Source organism: Triplophysa rosa, linkage group LG20 (genome assembly GCF_024868665.1).
Source record: "Triplophysa rosa linkage group LG20, Trosa_1v2, whole genome shotgun sequence".
NCBI classification, from domain to species: domain Eukaryota; kingdom Metazoa; phylum Chordata; class Actinopteri; order Cypriniformes; family Nemacheilidae; genus Triplophysa; species Triplophysa rosa.
This window is the reverse complement of record NC_079909.1, coordinates 7,612,701-7,631,120: the sequence shown is the minus strand read 5'-3', so window position 1 is coordinate 7,631,120 and position 18,420 is coordinate 7,612,701. Positions and strand designations below refer to the sequence as shown.

The 18,420-nt window shown below is 39.0% G+C and overlaps 2 protein-coding genes across 2 annotated transcripts in view; both read left to right on the top strand.

The window, feature by feature from the left end:
* wdr18 (WD repeat domain 18) overlaps positions 1-3,711 on the top strand; it is a 62,671-nt gene extending 58,960 nt beyond the window's left edge. The window contains exon 10 of the mRNA XM_057362488.1: positions 3,249-3,711. Within this exon, the coding sequence (XP_057218471.1) occupies positions 3,249-3,377 (129 nt within the window). The 3' untranslated portion in view covers positions 3,378-3,711. The remainder of the gene's footprint in view (positions 1-3,248) is intronic.
* Positions 3,712-15,258: 11,547 nt separating this feature from the next.
* grin3bb (glutamate receptor, ionotropic, N-methyl-D-aspartate 3Bb) overlaps positions 15,259-18,420 on the top strand; it is a 63,007-nt gene continuing 59,845 nt past the window's right edge. Inside the window, exon 1 of the mRNA XM_057362022.1 lies at positions 15,259-15,805. Within this exon, the coding sequence (XP_057218005.1) occupies positions 15,347-15,805 (459 nt within the window). The 5' untranslated portion in view covers positions 15,259-15,346. The remainder of the gene's footprint in view (positions 15,806-18,420) is intronic.

Sequence of the window (18,420 nt, the reverse complement as noted above, 5' to 3'; positions counted from 1 at the left end):
TGAGATTGGCACTTTTGTTCACGTGCCTGGAGCTGCTGAAGTTACAGTAAAACACGACGCTCAAGCACAAAACGGTCTTGCCAAGCACACATTGACGAAGAGGAAGCGTTCTTCTTCTGTGTGTCAAGCGAGTGTCAGAATTATAAATTGCGCAGCACCACCTTGTGTACCGTGGTATTTATGTTTTTCATTAAGTGCCATCTATGTCAGAGAGTGAATTTGCACATTCACTTGGCTAATCGCCAGTAAAAATCATTATATATGATTTGAACGCCAAAAAACGTCTCGAAAAATGCTGGCGATAAGCGCGTCCGATTAGCGTCCCGGTGTGTACCAGCTTTTAGACTTGCATAAATGACTTTTAGGCCGTTCACACTAACAACATCGCTAACTAACTTTGTTAGCATAACATAACTATATTAGTAGGTCTGGGACGATATATCACGATTCACACTAATTATACCTGTCTAGGGCGATTATGAAATCGCAAAGGCTTCGACTCTGTGGTTTATGCACAGCTCTTCCGTGAACTACAGCTCTTTGATCAGTAGGAAGTACTGCTCAATTTAAAATCACTAGGAGATTGAGTCGATTATAATGTGGATTTGAAAAAGCAACACTTGTCAAACCTCTTCATTATAAATATACTTTTTTAGCATGAAAATACCTGAAAAGGTTTGAAGCACAGCGATAGAATATGCCCATTGGCATTTCATTGAACTACGGCCATTTCTCAATATGCGTTCTTCAAGGTTCTTGAGTCCTCATGTTCTCGCTCTACGTCATCAATAACCGTCAAAGTCCGTTCCAATACTCAAGAACACAAGAACAGAGAATGCATGAAAGTACGAATGTACTTTGTATGAAGAGCTCATTGACACCTACTGTTTGACACGTCCACAAGACCTGTCGCACAATGTTTTTTGTGTCACTTCACAAAAAACATTCCTGGACGGTTGTAGTGACCCTAAGAGCAGGAATTTTTACTGTTTAGTACATTGTGACATTTACTTTTTGTATTATGGTCGAAATGTATCTAAATGTGAAGCTTTTACTGTAATAAAGCTATAAAAAAATGTAAATGTAATGTCACTCACACGAATATAACAAACTAATCCTGCGAGAAATAAAGAGGACTGAAGCCCCGAATGTCTTTACCAAAGCAAATGTTATTACTATGCCCTGTACGAATCAAGAGCTGTTCACATTTTGCGTCTTTTGCACTATGGTTATATTCAAGTTGGTTATTTTAAATGTAGACGCACGGCAAGAAGTGCCGCACAAACGCTTTGAAAACAAGTGAGAAAGCAGCGCGGCTTGCGTTTTCCTCACATTTTTAGGCATGAAATGTGAACGGCCCCATATGTTTTTAAAGTGTATACAGTGTATTCTGACACACATATGGATGTCTCCCCTAGAACCGCCCCTGTCAGAAACTGTTTAGCAGTACGTATTATTGTTCATCAAAATAAGAAAAAACAGGTCTTAAAGTTATTTCAACAGAATTGTTCATCTGTATCTTTATTGTTGTTGTTGTGGTTTGGACTCTTTATCTATATAGTTATCGTTACATAATTATAATTATAATTTTCATTGCTTTGTAACAATGAAAATTGTAAAAGCGCTATATAAATAAAGTTGAGTTGAGTTGAGTTATTGTTACTATCAATAATGTGAACGTCCATGAGGTTCCTTTGACTTGGGCAAGTAATGGCCACATGCAACTTGCTGTATACAGTATTTAAAATGGCAACAAGATCAAAGCTCAACAAACAGTTATTTATTAATAAAAGAGAACATTTATCAACATATTACAACAGGAACATGTTTCATGCAGTCAAAATTCACAATTGAAAGTATCAATTGACATTTAAATGGATTTTTTGGGGAAAGGCCAATAGCAGTGTGAAATGTGTCTGCTTTCCAGATGGGGTCAATATGATGCTTATCTTCTATATAGACCATGTTATTTACTGCTACTTACAGGAAATCAGCCAGCCAGCCACACACACACACACACACACACAGATGAAGTCTCCAGTGATTTAATCTGCTGATAGAGCAGCTCCACCGGGCTCTTCAGCTCTCATAACACTGTAAAGGACTTTCTCCACACAGACACTATCGGAAAATTACGAGAGAGGTATTTGAGAGCCGCTGGAGGAGAACACGATCAGATCAACTGGGCTTGAAGCTGAAATGATTAACACATAAAATGTATTTTCTCTGAGTTCCACAGTGGGAAAAAAGCAATAGCAGCAGGAGTGATCAAAGATCTGGCGCCTTTTGTTTTATGTTCCGTAGTTCAGGAATCTCACTGCAGCTGTCACCACATTTCTGTTCGAGGAAGGTTTTTTGACCATCCATTCGGAGGTTTTTGAGCTGCATCTATTGATCGTCAGTTGTTTAGGGAATTAGATATACGGTACAGCGACCTGTGCGCACAACGCCGAATCCAATTCTGGCCGATTCAAAGACTGCGTACCTCCAAAAACATTATTTTACCCTCTTTAAAATGTCAAAGTACAGTGCGGCCAGATGGTCCCCTCAGTTCCGTCCATCTGGAGGGGCCGAGGGGGTCTTTGGGGTCCGTTGTCATTATTTGTCGCCGTACTGGTTCAGGTCACTATAGAGGTTGTTCTCGGTTCCTCGCGGAGCTCAGATGGCTTTTAAACAGAGTCCAGCTCTGACAGGACCATTAAGTGGATTAGTTTCACTCACTCAAAAGAGAGCTCGATCCTGCCGGCAAGCTCACAGCCCGCTGTGTTTGTTCACGAGATGCATGTAAATAAATATATAACTGAAGAGTTTTTGCCATCACTCCTCCCCCTGACTTAATCTTGGGAAAATGTGCATCGCTGTCACCCGGTGTTTGCCTGCCAGGAGGGAATTCAGCACAAAGGGAATGTCAATATTTTCTCGGCTAGATTAGGGATGTTCTAAAACAAGATTTGATGACCTCAGCGAATGTGATGGAACTCGAATTCTCAGAGCCAGGTGGGTTTTTACGCGAAATAACCTCACCTCCTCATTTACACAGTTCATCTGGATTATAAATGCTTGCAAGTTAGCTCTTTTAGATTAAAGGGTTATTCCAGGTTCAATAAAAGTTGAAGGAATAGTTCATCCGAAATGGATTCAGCCCTAAAGTGATTATTCAAAATCATTTCCTGACGTTCCCTTCTCTATGAAACGCAAAAATAAAGAGAGAACGGCTGAGGTAACTGTCTTCTTTATTTTTTTTCCAGAGCGTGTTTGGTGATGGAGAGAACACTAAAGTACGAGTGTCTGAGCTGGAGGAGGAGGTGAGAACCCTAAAGAAGATCAATAAAGACCTGTACGAGTTCTCCACTCAGCTTCTGACCAAACCCAACTAGAAGACCTTTTATCTCTATCAGAAGAACTGTGTCAGTTTAAAATGATTGAGAGACTGGACTGAAACAACACCAACCTCAGGTCATTCCTGGACGGTTGTAGTGACCCTAAGAGCAGGATTTTTTGTGACATTTACTTTTTGTATTGTGGTCGAAATGAATCTAAATTTGAAGCTCCTCTTGTTTGTGTTATGAAAGACTTGGACGTACACTTTATTAAAAAGTATTCTTCGAAAAGGAATCATTCATCTGCATTACCATTTTTCACACGCTTTAGAAAGCTTTTACTGTAATAAAGCTGTAAAAAAATCTTAAGAGTATATTTTGTGATTTTTAAGGTCCTACTTTGGTTTATGGAGTGTCCAACAACACGTTTACGTACATACAAGGTGTAAAAACACTTTAATTTTATAATAATATGCAGTTATTATTACCTTACTTCTTGATTGACTCTCAAATGATTTGTTCAGCGATTCATCTGTCTAATCCCCTCATTTCTGTCAGCGTACTCTGATCTGATTGGTCAGATGGTCTAGTCTGCTGTGATTGGTCTACCGCGTACAGCGTCGCAAATGGAACGTAGGCGAGCATTACACAGAGTGACGCAAATCTGACCCGGAACTGAAATTAGAACAACAGACGACTCGTTCGCATGGTTCAGAGTCGACTCCATTTTTCCCAAGCCAATAACTTTGTTATTCGTTCACAATTTGGCAGACTGCTTACATTCATACACAGCAACATTACAAACGGCATGAAATGTCATTTTAAGGACACCGGAATAGTTACTTTTTAATTCTTAATAAGACTTAATTAGATTAAGATTGAGTGTGTCATGGGTTGCAATTCATAACCTCACTACTAGGTGCCGCTAAAATTTATGCGCTGGAACTTTAAAACGGGAAAACATTTTTATGCATAAATCAGTGTAGAATCTACAAATTAAATGTCTAACATTTTAATTTCAATAAAAGCTTAGTTTATAGGTAGAATTTTGCCCCTGCCTGGCTGAAGTCTCTATCTATTTATGATGTCACACAATTTGATATCAAGCATTAATTTCACTATGATTTCAATCCTTTTTTCCCACTATGATTTCAATCTTTTCATATCTTTTTTGTAGAAAACGTCACAAAGTCACAAAAAAATGGCTTTAGCGGGGTTTTCACAGTCAGTGTCACATTTGTTTTTTTCTATGAGAATGCATGTGCTCTCATTCCATCTCTGTCTTTAAGTCCCATGATAACATTTTCTTACTCATAATCACCACAGCCTGAATTTTAAGACACTCCATCTCACCTGTTACCAGACACGGGGTCATTCTGAACATCCTTCCTCAGGGAGGTACAATGTGTCCCGCTCTACATCCAGAGGCTATCAGCGAAGTTATTTCCTTGTAATTTGAAGGCGGTCAGTAAAATCAGATTAGCCGTGTTCATACAGCCGCACGGCATGTCCAAATGGCACTTTCGATCTCATAGCCGCGCGCCTCCCCCCATGTGTCTGCCTCCCTCCTCACTTTATAAACACCTTTCCCCTGCATAGCAGCTTATTTTCCATCCCTTGTTACAGGAGAGTAAAGCTGCCCTTGCTGTGACCCCCCTGCTGATGCCTCCCAGGATTTAAATTCTGAAAACGTCCGTAGAAACTTCAAGCGAAAATATGACAGTCTTTAAAAAATGAAATTACTTGAAAAATGTGGAAAAAGTCATCAATATTATGATGGCACGCTGTCACATATGCAAGGAATGCTTGATTTTTTTATCAAGTTAACTCATTTAGATCGTGTGATGGAGATAAGACCCACCTAAACATCATTATCTTAGGACCGAGAGAGAGAGAGAGAGAGATAACAACTACCTCTCAGCACTTCCTCTTTGAAGATTGTTCTACTTCAGCTCTTCCTGTTCATAAGAGAGAAACTATCCCCCCCTACACAAACACGGTGAAATGTTTTGTGGAAACTCATTCCCTCACCTTGACAGAGTCATTCTGTCCCCTAGGCTGCATATGGAGCATTGAAGCAGGGTGTGTTAAGGGGCTTGTTGAAGATGCTGGTTCTGAGAGGTTTATTTTGTTTTACTGGCTTTGTGAAAGTGCATTTGCACCTATTTAATAAGTGGCTATATGGGTAAATCGATACAGCGTTACAGATGTGCTAAAATATATAGTTACAGGTAAACACCTGTTCATCTGGCTGCTGTGTATAATAGTGTGCAGCACTGCCTGTCTAAACCCTGAAAAATGAAGGTGTTGCATACTGTAGGAGTCCAGTGTTCAACATCCTGCCTACTGAGGTGTTTCCATCTGCTTCATTTTTAAAGCCTTTTCACACTGTCATCCTGATAAATTACCATCAATTTACCAGAATAACTTCACCAGTAAGTACACAAACATGCTGTTCACACTAGTCTCGCGTAGCCAGTCTGGAATTTATCGCCGCTTTCTTTGGCCAAGGCCCGCCCAAGAGGCCATATGACTGACAGGTAATAGTGATGGGAAGTCCGGCTCTTTTCTGCGAACCGGTTCTTTCGGACAGTTTGTTTCAATGAACCGGTTCAAAAGACCGGTTCACCGATTCTCTTACGCTCTGACGTAATGACGTCACTCGCCCTGACGAAACGCGTCAAGTCTAGACTCCAGTATCATCCCGACCGGCTGGGATGAAAATACACTCGGCACATTCAAATATAAACCAAAACCAGTAATCATAACTTCTGTCAGTTAACACATCACGTCATGATCTGTTTCATACGTTTTGCAACTAAAGCACCCAAATAGGCACAGTGAAGTGCAGCAAACTATGACATTTTAAGTCTTAAAGATAAAAAGTGAATAATTAATCTTCATCAGCATTTTACAGAAACTATATGATCCATGCATAATTCAATACGATTTATGTGTTATTAAATAAACTTACGCTTTGCCAGATTGCTCCATATATTTTAAGTCCTTGGTTCACGTGCGCTCGTAACATTAGCACAGCATCAGTTGTCTGTTCTGTAGCCTCACGGTGAATCACGCATACTCACTATCATTAGCTCATCAGTTCTCACTCACGACCGACTCGGACGTGACCGAAAGAAGCGGCTCTTCGGTTCGTGTACTGCTGAATCGAAAGCTGTTGCAACATTCACAAACGTGTCAAAAGTTAACGGCATTAAAATGATTATAAGTTTATGCCGCGAACCTCACATACTTTTAAGAATTAAGCGTTTAGTCGATCTTGATGAATTCTTATAGCAACCGTTGTAAACACGACAGCTTACTACTTTGTGACGGCTTCGTGTTGTTTCCAGGCGGACCGTTAAAGAACGCGACACGCACGTCTCCCGGAGATCCTGTGAAATTCAACCAATCAGATGACGACTTCGAATGTGCTGAAGTGTTTCCAGAAAAGTGTGCCTTATGCATCAGATGTTTAGCCAACGGTCTGTGGGCGTGACGTCTGAGACTGTGTTCACACAAGCAACAAAATTCTGTCTTTTTACTTGCGAGTCAGCGTTCAAACATTGGTCCCAAAATACCAGTAATATGATGTCAGCGGAAGTTTCCTTCTAAGCAGATAAGCGATAAGGCACGCACCAGCAGACGCGCGCACCTGGACTGCCGGATCCGGTCTGTGTTTGTTTATCGTTATGGCTAGTGTCTATATAACTATTTATATTTGAAGTTTATTTCCAAAAAGAGATAACTCCGTTTTAAATTTGTTTCAAAAATCATGTTTTTTATTATGCTATCATGTTTTTAATGTGTTAGTTAGCTGTATTTTTTTGTTATTTTGTCTTAAATCAAAACAAACCAACTGCAGTTTGATTTATATTCATTAAAAAAAATGTGAAAGACAGAGTTATCTCTTTTTGGAAATCAACTCTTAATTTTATTTATTTTGTGTTAATATGAATTCATATTATTATTTTATTGTATTAAATCAATGATTTGTTGAATTTTGTTATATGTTAATTTAATTAAATAAACAATTTGTTGAATATGTCTGTTTTGTCGCATTTAAAGAAACCATATGGTACATTGACATCTAGCGGTTGAGCTTGGTATCGCAGTCTACATTCAAAATATTGGAGAGGCAAGTTTAGCCAAGTAACTCGGTTTCTTTTGCTTGTTATCAGAAATAATCTACAGGCACTCTATTTTTCGGAAATGTGTACCGGAAGGTGAACGCGCGCATGCACAGTAACGTTGTGGCTTAAATAATCGCACAATATTCCCAGTGGAAAGTCTTTTGTTATTTAGAACAAGATCTCTCAGTCAAACTTCATGTTGTCAACTATTTCAACTGCTAGTGGCTTTAAAGTCAATGATTACTGGAGCGTGTCCAAAATAAAAAGAGCAGCATGCGATGCCACACAATTGTTGATTACAATAGATTACACACATTTTCTAGCAGTGAGATGTGTGCTGATTGCTGAAGCCCTCCAGCTGTCATTTCACATATTTGTCATTAAATCTCCAACATCTTTCAATTCACATCGCTCTCCAATGGCTTCTGCACGCTGACCAAATAAAAAAGTTTTTCAGAAGTGCTATGCAAATACAGCCCTCAAATTTCAAGACGCTTTCAAGAAGAATGTGAATAATTTAAAGGGTTTCTGTTGAACCGCTAATGGTGCCGTGGGATGACCCGTCCAGGCTCATGTGAAAGTCTGAATTTGTCACTGCACTATAAAGGCTGAAGTCTATCTGAGGCAAAAACAGACTCGCTTCCCATTCAGGCGTGCAGCGCTCATTTCTGTGCCAGCTTGTGTCCTTTTTTACAAACTTTGTTTATTTAATGTCGAGAGATTTAGCGGATTTGTGTGGGGTGGAATTCTGTCTGGTGTTCATTCTTTAAAACATTTAATGTTATTTAGTCCAAAGATTTGTGTACAGTATCAATGTTTTTGAGAAAATCAATGCAAATATGATAAAGAAACTGAATCAAAACAAGAAAAAGTAATGGATGCAGTCAACTCTACTATAGGCTACTTGAAATGATTGATTTCTTCTTTTTATAATGAAGTCAATGTCTGAAAGTCTAAAAACATAGTATAGGCTATATTAAGCATATTAATATTTAAATAATTGTCCCCTTGGTTAAAAAAGAGAAACCGCAAATTACAGTCCTGACACTTTTATGCAACGTCCATGTAGGCCTATCTTTAAACATTTTCCTAACCAGAAAAATACAGTTCTTTCCAAACACCTCACGCATCACTGCTACTGGACAGTCCAGCCTTTTATAGTCGTATTTTAGAGGAATATTTTATCACAGTAGTTCATATGTCCTATTCCAGGCTCTTAAAATTAAATAAAAAAGATCCATAAAATGGATTATGCATAACTGGTGTGTAGAGCAAACGCCTACCCATGAGGCTCGGTTAATGGTCTCATGATACCACTAAGACAGCTGTTGTTAAAACTGAAGGCTTTTAAACCACCAAAAGGAACTTATCGCAGTGTAAACCAATTACAGACACCATCAAACAGCAAATAAAACTCGATGTTCTCTTTTAAAGGCGGGGTAAGCAATTTCCGAATTACGCTTTAGACAACTGAGTCGGGCCGAGTACCAAAACAACCTTGTAGCCAATCAGCAGTAAGGTGCACAGTGCACAGGACGGACGTTAGCCGAGCCGAGCGCTGACGAAAGCGAAAGATGGGGGTAGGGGTGTGTTTGTTTTGGTGATTTGAACATCAACAACGGCTAAGAGAAATCGGACACCCCGCCTTTAACTACACTATTGTCCTTTCCCGCATGAGGAAAATGGCACACGTTGGCAGCATTTTCTCTAGGAGGCAAAGAGAAAAATAAGTGCAAACAACTAAACAAATGTTATGAAGTTATGAGATCAAACAGGGTTTGAAACATGTTTTTTTAAATAACCAACTGTGATGTTAGAGGATGAGAGTTTTGGAGAAGGACAGCGTCTCATATTCTCAATGGTGCGATTCAAGACTTTGATGTGTTTTGATTTGCTTATTTAAATTACATGAGCCTGTGCTTGATTTTGTTTATAAAACAATGCTTTTGTTACAGAAAAAATATTACAAATACAAATGTTTATTATTTCTTTTAAAATCTTTAAGTGCTATTCTTTCTTGTATAAACCCGAGTAGTTATGGGTAGTATCAGTAGTTATGATACTAATAGTCACTTGGTGATGAAATCATATACTTTATATATAGCTTTATCGTACACTCTAAAAACGTTTACGATTATTTTACGTAAAACAATTTTCACTCAAAAAATCAAGTAAATTTTAAAGCTGCGAAATCAATGAAATATACTGTTTAAATTGTTTAAATGTAAATAAAACTCAAAAACTTGAAAGTATATATAAATTATATATATAATTTAATTAAATACTTATTTTTTCATCAAATAAACTTTTTTTGAGAAATGAACTGTTGGATTTTTAATACATTTTTTTTATATATCCCACTGAAAAACACAGCTAAATGATTTTAAAAGATTTTATTAAGTTAATATATAGCTGTTTATTTTTGTGATATTTACTAAACCACGTTAATTATTTTTTAGAGTGTAAATAAACAACATCCGGAACTACAACTATTGATTTGATAATAGTCCTTAAATATGAAATATTATAGGATAGTATTGGTTGCTTGTTTAAAGTAAAATGTGTGCCATATCCCTTGACCTACACTGTAAAACTTTGCTGTAGTTCTGCAGCAGGTTTGACAGTAACTTATTGTAGATTTAATTACTACTTAATAATACCACTTTCCAGTACTGTTTTCAATTTGAGTTAACACTTTGACTTTTGAGATTCAAAATGAGCAAGAAGAGACTGGTCTCTGTCAAAAAATTACATTCTTCCTAAGCAGTCCAGTTTTCTATTAAAAATATTTAAAACTTCTTAAAGGGATATTTCACTGGCAAATCAAAATTTCCCCACATGTTTTACTCACCAGAAAAACAAGCCTCAGGTTCAAGTGCAGTCGAGGGATAACGGAAGCACATCAATGTTAATAGCGCTGTCAATATGGATATTTCTCTTAAACAAAAGCATCGATTCACTTCAGAAGACCTTTGTTAAGACCACGGAGCCATGTCGAGCAGTTCTTTGATCGATGGATGCACTTTTTGGAGCTTCAAAAAGTCAACACCCATTCACTCCCATTCTACTGCTTGGAAGTAAAATGATACGTGGTATTATAACTCCGACTGCATTATTCTTCAAGAAGAAAGTCATATTCAGTCAGGATGCCTTGAGGGTGAGTAAAACATGCAGAAATTTTGATTCGCCAGTGAAATATCCCTTTAAATTACGATACATTTACATAACAAGAAAGTGACCTAAGATATTTAGTCTTGTTTTATGAAAGAAAATATAAGAACTAGGTAAGATCATCTTTAAAACAAAATTGTAAATTAAATCTACAGTAAGTGACTGGAAAACCTGCTGCAAAACTATACAGCAAAGTTTTACAGTGTATGTAACAAAACATTAACCAGAATATGAATATATATTGAATTAGAAATCAAACCCAATAGACTTTGCCTCCATTAAAGTTCACTTATACACAATATGCCAGTGTCCCAGTCTGTATACACAGGAGGGCGTTCAGCACAACTTGAGTTAACTGTGTAATTCAGATGGTTGAGCATAACCAGTCAGCTGTGAAAGTGTAATACAGAGGTTAATCCAGAACACGAGATAAATCCACCTGTTCTCTCACACTGCGACCTGAACGTTTGACGAATACTGAATCTGAATCAGCCTACAAAATCAACTCTGTACCCTGATGAATAGCGTGAATGTGTTGCGTTGCCAAACATTTATTAATGTCATCTAGTACAGAAAGTGAGCAGAATGTGTCTGCAAGAATTCAAAAGAATCAATCTTTTAAATACAGATCAGTGAACTTTAAAATACTTCATTCTCTGAGGACCCCATAGTCTCTACATTAAAAAGCCTTTGGCGATAGCTTGAAAACACATCTGAAGATTAAAACGTAATTCATCAAGCCAAGTGAATTGTCTTTTTGTCTCTTGGAAGGTGCATTCATGCGCAAGTCTGTCTGACTGAAATTAAGCAAATACAGGGTACCTGTCTCTCCGCACAATGGAGTCCATATATTTGGATATTGTGTTCAGAACGGATTAGAGAAATGAAAAATAAGACCCGTGGTGTTATATAAAGAGGGAGATCGAGTGGAAATAGGAATGGAAACAGGAAATGAGACGCCCACCATAAAATTATGATTGAATATCACCAATTTACTGTGCGTATGAAGAGACAAAGTGAGTCGAGGCTTAATAAGATCATAATGATAGCAGGCGTATCCGTGCAACTAACCCAGCTATGAAGAATGTAGAAAGTGATGATAAGAAATAGCATTTAAAGATTTATCCAGCAATATCACGTCTGCAAAAAACAACATTGATATTTCAGGGGTCAGTCTTTCTTACGCGCTAACTTTGTTTCCCGTGTGTCTCGTTATTTCAGGTTCACCCTTTTTTCCCCACCGGCTGCTGTTACAGTTGACCGGGTGTCTACATCTCTTTGGTCTCACGGTTTTTGTCTTGTTAGACACTCATGTAATGAGGCAGAGAATTACAAAGGAAAGACTTGGCAACAAGTCCACATTAGAGAGATTTGCCTTGAGCTCCTCTGGCACACATCCAGATTCACTAGGAAGTGAACTTTGATTTTTAGGCAATGTGCTTCAAACAGAAGAGAGAGAGAGAGGGCGACCGAAAGGAGGTTTATTTTTAAGGGGTAAAGGTTTTGGTACATAAGCCCAGAGAAGCAGAACTGCACCTCACTGTTGCCTTTAAATAAAAGCCTGAAGGAGCAGGAACACTGAGCTACTGCATAAACACTGAAGTTACCCTTACATTATCAGCTCTGTTAACTTAAGATTTGTCCAAAAAAATTGCACTCAACAAACTTATTTTTGTAAAATAATTTTTACCATACTTTACAATAAATGCCATTTGTTAATGCAACGGCAAGATTTACTGCTTTACAAGATAGGGAGATAAAATAGTAAAGCACTTTATTATTGTTTATTCAGATGCAGTTATTTACTTGAGTCATTGAAACAAAAAATCTGTTTTAATGGTTGAATGATACACTTGATTGATTTCAGAATTCCGAAAAGAAGTTGAAATTGGGGTATTAAAAGCGAATAAAGTCTACATAGTTTTACTGTTTGGTATTTGCCTAAAAAATGAAAATACACAAACTTTTTTTTTAATTTTGGTCTTATAATTTGCTAAGCACTGTACATCTTACGAATTCATGTGAATTAGGTACCTTGTAAAATATTCCTGTGAGATCAGGCTGGAGTAGCTTAAAGGGATAGATAGTTTATCCAAAAACGAAAAGTATTTCATCATTTCTCATCCTCGTGTCGTTTCAAACCTGTTTAACTTTCTTCTGCAGAACACAAAAGAAGATATTTGAAGAATGTTGGTAACAGAACAACATTGGACCCCAATGACTTCCATTGCATGGACTCAAAACCACTGAGACATTTCTCAAAATATCTTCTATAGTTTTCCACAGAAGAAAGTTATACAGTTTTTGAATGACACGAGGGTGAATAAATGATGGCAGATTTCTCCTTACACATTTTAGGGCCACTTTACATCCAATTTTAAAGATTTCAGAAACTGAAATGCTTATGCCAAAGAACTGTTTGCACGTTTTAGAATATTCATGACCTGCTTGGTGAATTCTCAAGACTCTTAAATACCTGAGGTGGTTCAAGCATCTGAGAGACTGTTTATTAGGGTTGAAAGAATCTGGCAGATGCACAGTCAATGAAAGTTTTCAAACACACACACACACGCACGCATGCATGCACACATACGCGCACACACACAGAGACGCGTTATTCACTGTCACCTGAGAGGATAATGAATAGACTGCAAGCGCTACTCGACTGCATAGGTGATTCAGCAAAAGTCATCTGTTTATTTTCTTTCCATTGAAAGGACGTCTCTCAGTCAGTTTATTTATTAAAAATCATCATCTACACATCTGCCATCCCTGAAGAACAGCTCGTGTCATTTAAGCACAGTGGCATTTATGGAAAGTCTCCTGTTCGTGAGCTTCGAGGGTTTGTCAATCTCCTTGCTTCAGTTACCTGGCCTGAAGATTGTACAAAGCGCTAGCCACCCCTCCTCCCCCCGATACCCTGCTACATTTCACGCTCATGTGGAACCGTGCACGGCTCGGGAATATTGATACGGCACCATGATGACATTTAAAAGCTGACCACCTTATTGCATTCTCACTACTCCATGAAAGAAAACAGAAGTGTCACAGAAGACATGCAAACCGATGCGAGATCTGCTCGGTTACTGACATTCTTACAAATATCTTCCTTTGTGAACAAAGAAAGAAATGAAACAATCTAAGGGTGAGTAAATATGACAATCTTCATTTTTGGTTAAACTATCCCATTAAGTCTAATGTCGTGCCACTTCAAACAATTTTTGAATTGTTGATTTTATTTTTCAAATGAAAAGTTCTCAGCCTTTGTCATCAGGTAACATGTCAACTGCGTCCCACCTTTATGACACAGTAATGCAGGTTTTATATTTACACGTTCCAGTAACTCTGTCACTCGCGTATGATTTTCCTGCAAGCCACTCGTGAGACTCGCTTGAAGATATTAAAACCCCCTCTGAAAAACCCCTGAGACTCTTAAGAGTGCTTCAATACTCCCCCTGTGTATCAAAGGTTTGTGAAATTAACAATGACCCACAAGAGCATTCTGCCTCCAGTTATCTGTGTGCTGCAGGTGCGATGTAATCACTGACGGACCTCTGCATATTTACTCTTGATTGTTAATTTCCTGTTGAGATAAAGTCTTTAGTTTTATTGCTCTTGTCCTTCGTATCACAGCACAACCCTCCTGTTAATCTCGCCTGGATTTCCTCTGCTCTTAAAAGGAAAGGTGCAGGGCCAGCGGTCCGGTGTTCACCTTAAGACACATGTATTATCCATGAGCAGAACTCCTGAGGGGAGCGTCTCAGATCAGTTGATACAGTACAGTGATCAATACCATCTCTTGTGAAATTGGCTGGGGTAGTTGCGGCACACAGAAAACGCTTTTTCGATTTCGAATGTAGTATGCTGAGCCCTTAACATTTTAATACCAGTATATAACCAGCGGCTGGATGTATGCGTTTCCGTTGAGTTAACCCTTTTTATTGCTTAAGATGAATAAATAAGGGAAATCTCAGGTTATCTTCACGTTGAAGGTTATTCTAGTTCTTCATTGTTGTGTGTGATTGGCCAGGGCTTCAGTCCACCTTCATTGGATTTCATTTTATCGCATGACATGCTATGTCAAAGCCCTTGATCCTCAGGTTCACCTGCTGCCCCACACATCTTCTGTTCAGTCTTTCTTTACTTTCTCTCTCATCATCACACGTGAATATTTAATGTAAATATGTATGAAATTAATTTATTGAAACAAATCACAACGGATAACAGTGTGTATTGTACTGTACACTCAACAGAAAAGCACGTAACACGTGTAAATGTGTTAGTTTGATGCCTCCTTGTGAAGCCTCTCAAGTTAGATATTTTATAAAGAAACGTTGTTTCTAATAGGCTTTTTGAAAATATTTAGAAAAGAACTAATCCCTCTTAGGTTGAATAAACAGTAATAAACATGCCCTTGTGTTTGAAAGATGTTTTATGAAGAAGGCTTCGTGTTTATAGTGCATCTCCCGCGCAGTTCTTTAATGACACCATTACCGCCTCTCCGGCGCTTCTTTGGGTGTGAACGCAACGACATCCCCGCCTTTCCCGAACCCCCTCCTCTCCCGAGCGGAGTATCACATTCACACAGTAACTCCATAGATCACTCCTTATACACCATCCTGCACAAAAAAAATAAAGGACATTATAGAAAAGACCAGAAAACAAGGCGAGCAATGCTATCATCTGACAATGCCTCATCACCACCTTTGAGAGTGAAGCAGGATGAATTTCATCTTCCACAGATTCTTGGCATACTTTTATTTGGGATCGCAAATATTCCTTCTCCATACCCTATTCATCCAGCCCGCTCACTCTCACCCGCAGCCCTGTCACATCCTGGCGCGGATAGGACACACCGTGCGCCTGGGTGCCCTCCTGCCTCCCCGCCAGCCGGTCCGGGTGCGGGCGGCTCTCAACCGCGCCCTCAACGGTCTCGCCGAAAGCGGGAACAACTTTCTGCCGTACAACTTGAGCCTGGACGTGGTGGCTCGGGAAGCCCCGAGCGGAGACCCCGAGTCGCTCTTCAGGTGTGTTTGTCAGGATATAGTGGTCCAAGGGGTCTCGGCCGTTCTCGCCTTTCCGCAGACGCAGGAGGAAATAGTACAAATGGAATTTATGTCCTCTTTTTTGGAAATTCCTTTTATAAGCATCATAGAGCACGGGGAACCGCTCAAAACTAAGGTAACGCGTTTTATTAAATCTGCAAACCTTTCTTATCTTAAGGTTTTTAGTTGATTGTGTTAATTGTGTGAGTTTTTCCAGCGCGTAATAGGCTACTCCTCCATAACTTACACACGTTACGCTTTTACGCGCGAACCTTACAGATGACTCCGGCTACATGCGTATGTTTCCTGCCTTCGAATACCTGTGAATTATATTCTTTTAGCTGGGTGATTGTAGAGTTTTTACAAACTTGTGTATTAAATATGAAATCCGAGCTCATTTTACGCACTGTTCAACTGTTGCCAGGTGCGCTTTTTTCTTGCGTTTCCACGATCATTGGTCATTGGAGCAAACAGTGCGCCTGTTTGTTGCAGTAAGGAATGAAGGCTGTTAAATTGTATATTGTGTACGAACTAACAGGTGAGAATAGCGTTTTCTTGCCTGCGTAATATTTACAAACAAGTTTTGTCTTTGTTGTTGTGCGTCCTTGAAAATAAATCTGGTCGTAAAGGCTTTATTCGATATTATATGGATTACAAAAATGAAAATACGCGTTGTAAATCAGTAAGATAGCAAGACACAACCCAAAAACCACATTTCCAAACAGTCCCGTTTTCCCCGTCAATTCAAGGTGCTTGTGTAACATTTTACGTAAGACCGTCTAATTAACCACAATGCCCTCAATGTAGGCTATACCTAACAAATGACTTTTCATATTCGCCTTTCACTCTCTTTGATGTTTATTTTGAGATGGCATTTTGATGTTTTCCTCAGGTCACGACACATACCCTCAGCTGTGTTAAGTTTGCGTTTGGACACTTGAAACGCACCTGCCATAAGAGAGAATATTTCTCGTGCTTGTGTTCACTCAAGTATTGCAGACGCTGTGGTGGTTTGTGCACCACCTCTTCGGTTCATGACTGTCAAATCAATGAGATGTTGTGGTAAAATACTGGAGTCAACGAGCCAGGGTACATTAGGTGGTTAAAATAGCATTGAATTACAATTTGACAGCATAAATTCAACAATGTTGTTTGCCTGTAAATATATTTATTTTTTTGGCCTGTTGTTATTTAATGAAGTACTACAATAGACACATACAATATTTCAAGAGTCCGTTCAAATACACAGCATTTGATATTTTGCACCTGTCTGGCTGCGTCAAGAAGCTTCATGTGTGCTGGAGGATTTGGCACGCATCACCGGTTGAAAAGTGCTTACATCACAAGGTACTTTAAGAAATTAAAAGGCTGAAAGAATACAGTAAATCTTACAGCCAGCTAGGGAAATGCATACATTTGTCTTGTCTAATATCCATCCATTAAAATCACTTCAGAGACTAACTGTAAAAATATTTCAGTGGTCTAATAAAAAAATCAATAAATGAAGACACTTTGATCTCTGCTTGTGAACGTACCAAGGCCGCGGTTTGAGGTTAACGCAACAGCTTCCATATATGTAAAAATGGTACAATCCACGCATTGGTTGAATGATTACAGACAGGCTCTCAACCACGTCTGAGTCATCACGCTGACATCGGACAACTCACGGGAGATCAGACACAGACAGATATCATCTCACAATGAAGGCTGTAAACTTTCTTCTGTGTCTCCTCTGCAATCTGCCAATCAGTCTAAAAGCTCGGAGCGTTCGTGCGACGTCGCTCGGCCAGAATATGAAGGCAGGGTGATAATACGGGCGCCGCTGTAGTGCTTATGGGAGGCTCTGGAGCTCCCAGCTGCTTGGATCTCCCAGCTTCACTTGATCTGCTAATCTTACGGTTTGAGGAGAAATGTGTGTTCTTCAGCAGTCTGCTTTTTGCTTTGTGTTCTGTTTATCAATTGTTACAGCTACAGAGCTCCATGCGGAGAGCACGCCGGGCAATTATAGAGCGCAAGCTGGTTTTTCTCATTGTGGGATGCAGTTTGCTTTGCAGAGACCGCTAAAGGTTTTGTACCTAACATATAGCCTACTAACAGAATTGTAACCTACCAGGCTTGGAGTCCACCTGGAATCACAGAAAAGCTGCGATTGTGTGATGTCCAATAAAACAACAAATGTTATTCTATCTACTGTAATTTCAAGTAGAAATTTACAGGAATAACCAGAGGGATGCCATCAACTGAAAGGGACAATCCATCCCGCTGTTATACAGCAGAGTTTGTACAGATGTTGCTAGATTTATGCTATGCATAAATACACAATAAAGAAGAGCAATGCACTCCCCTGCATTAACGTGACTCTAAAACACAAATTGTTAAAGCTTTCAATCGCTGACACTAAAGCCACCACAGCTGTTGCACAACTAATAAAACCGTCGCTTTATTTGATCACAGTTTATCACAATACCATAACATTTATCACCATCCAGTTCATGAATTGTTAATGTGGCCGTTGCTAAATAGGCAGCTCGGCATTCAAGTTCACCTTTGATAGGGAACTTTTCACATCATCAGATTATCAAGCCAAAGCCCTTTTGATATTTCACACAGGTCCTTCCCAAAGGTCCCACATTTAGTTTGCTTAACACAAAATATGGGAGATTTAAAGGTCATCCACGGGCAGCGCCGAAGACTATTACCTGCTCGATGAATTTTTAACTGTAGATTGCGAAATACAGTTTCTTCTTGAAA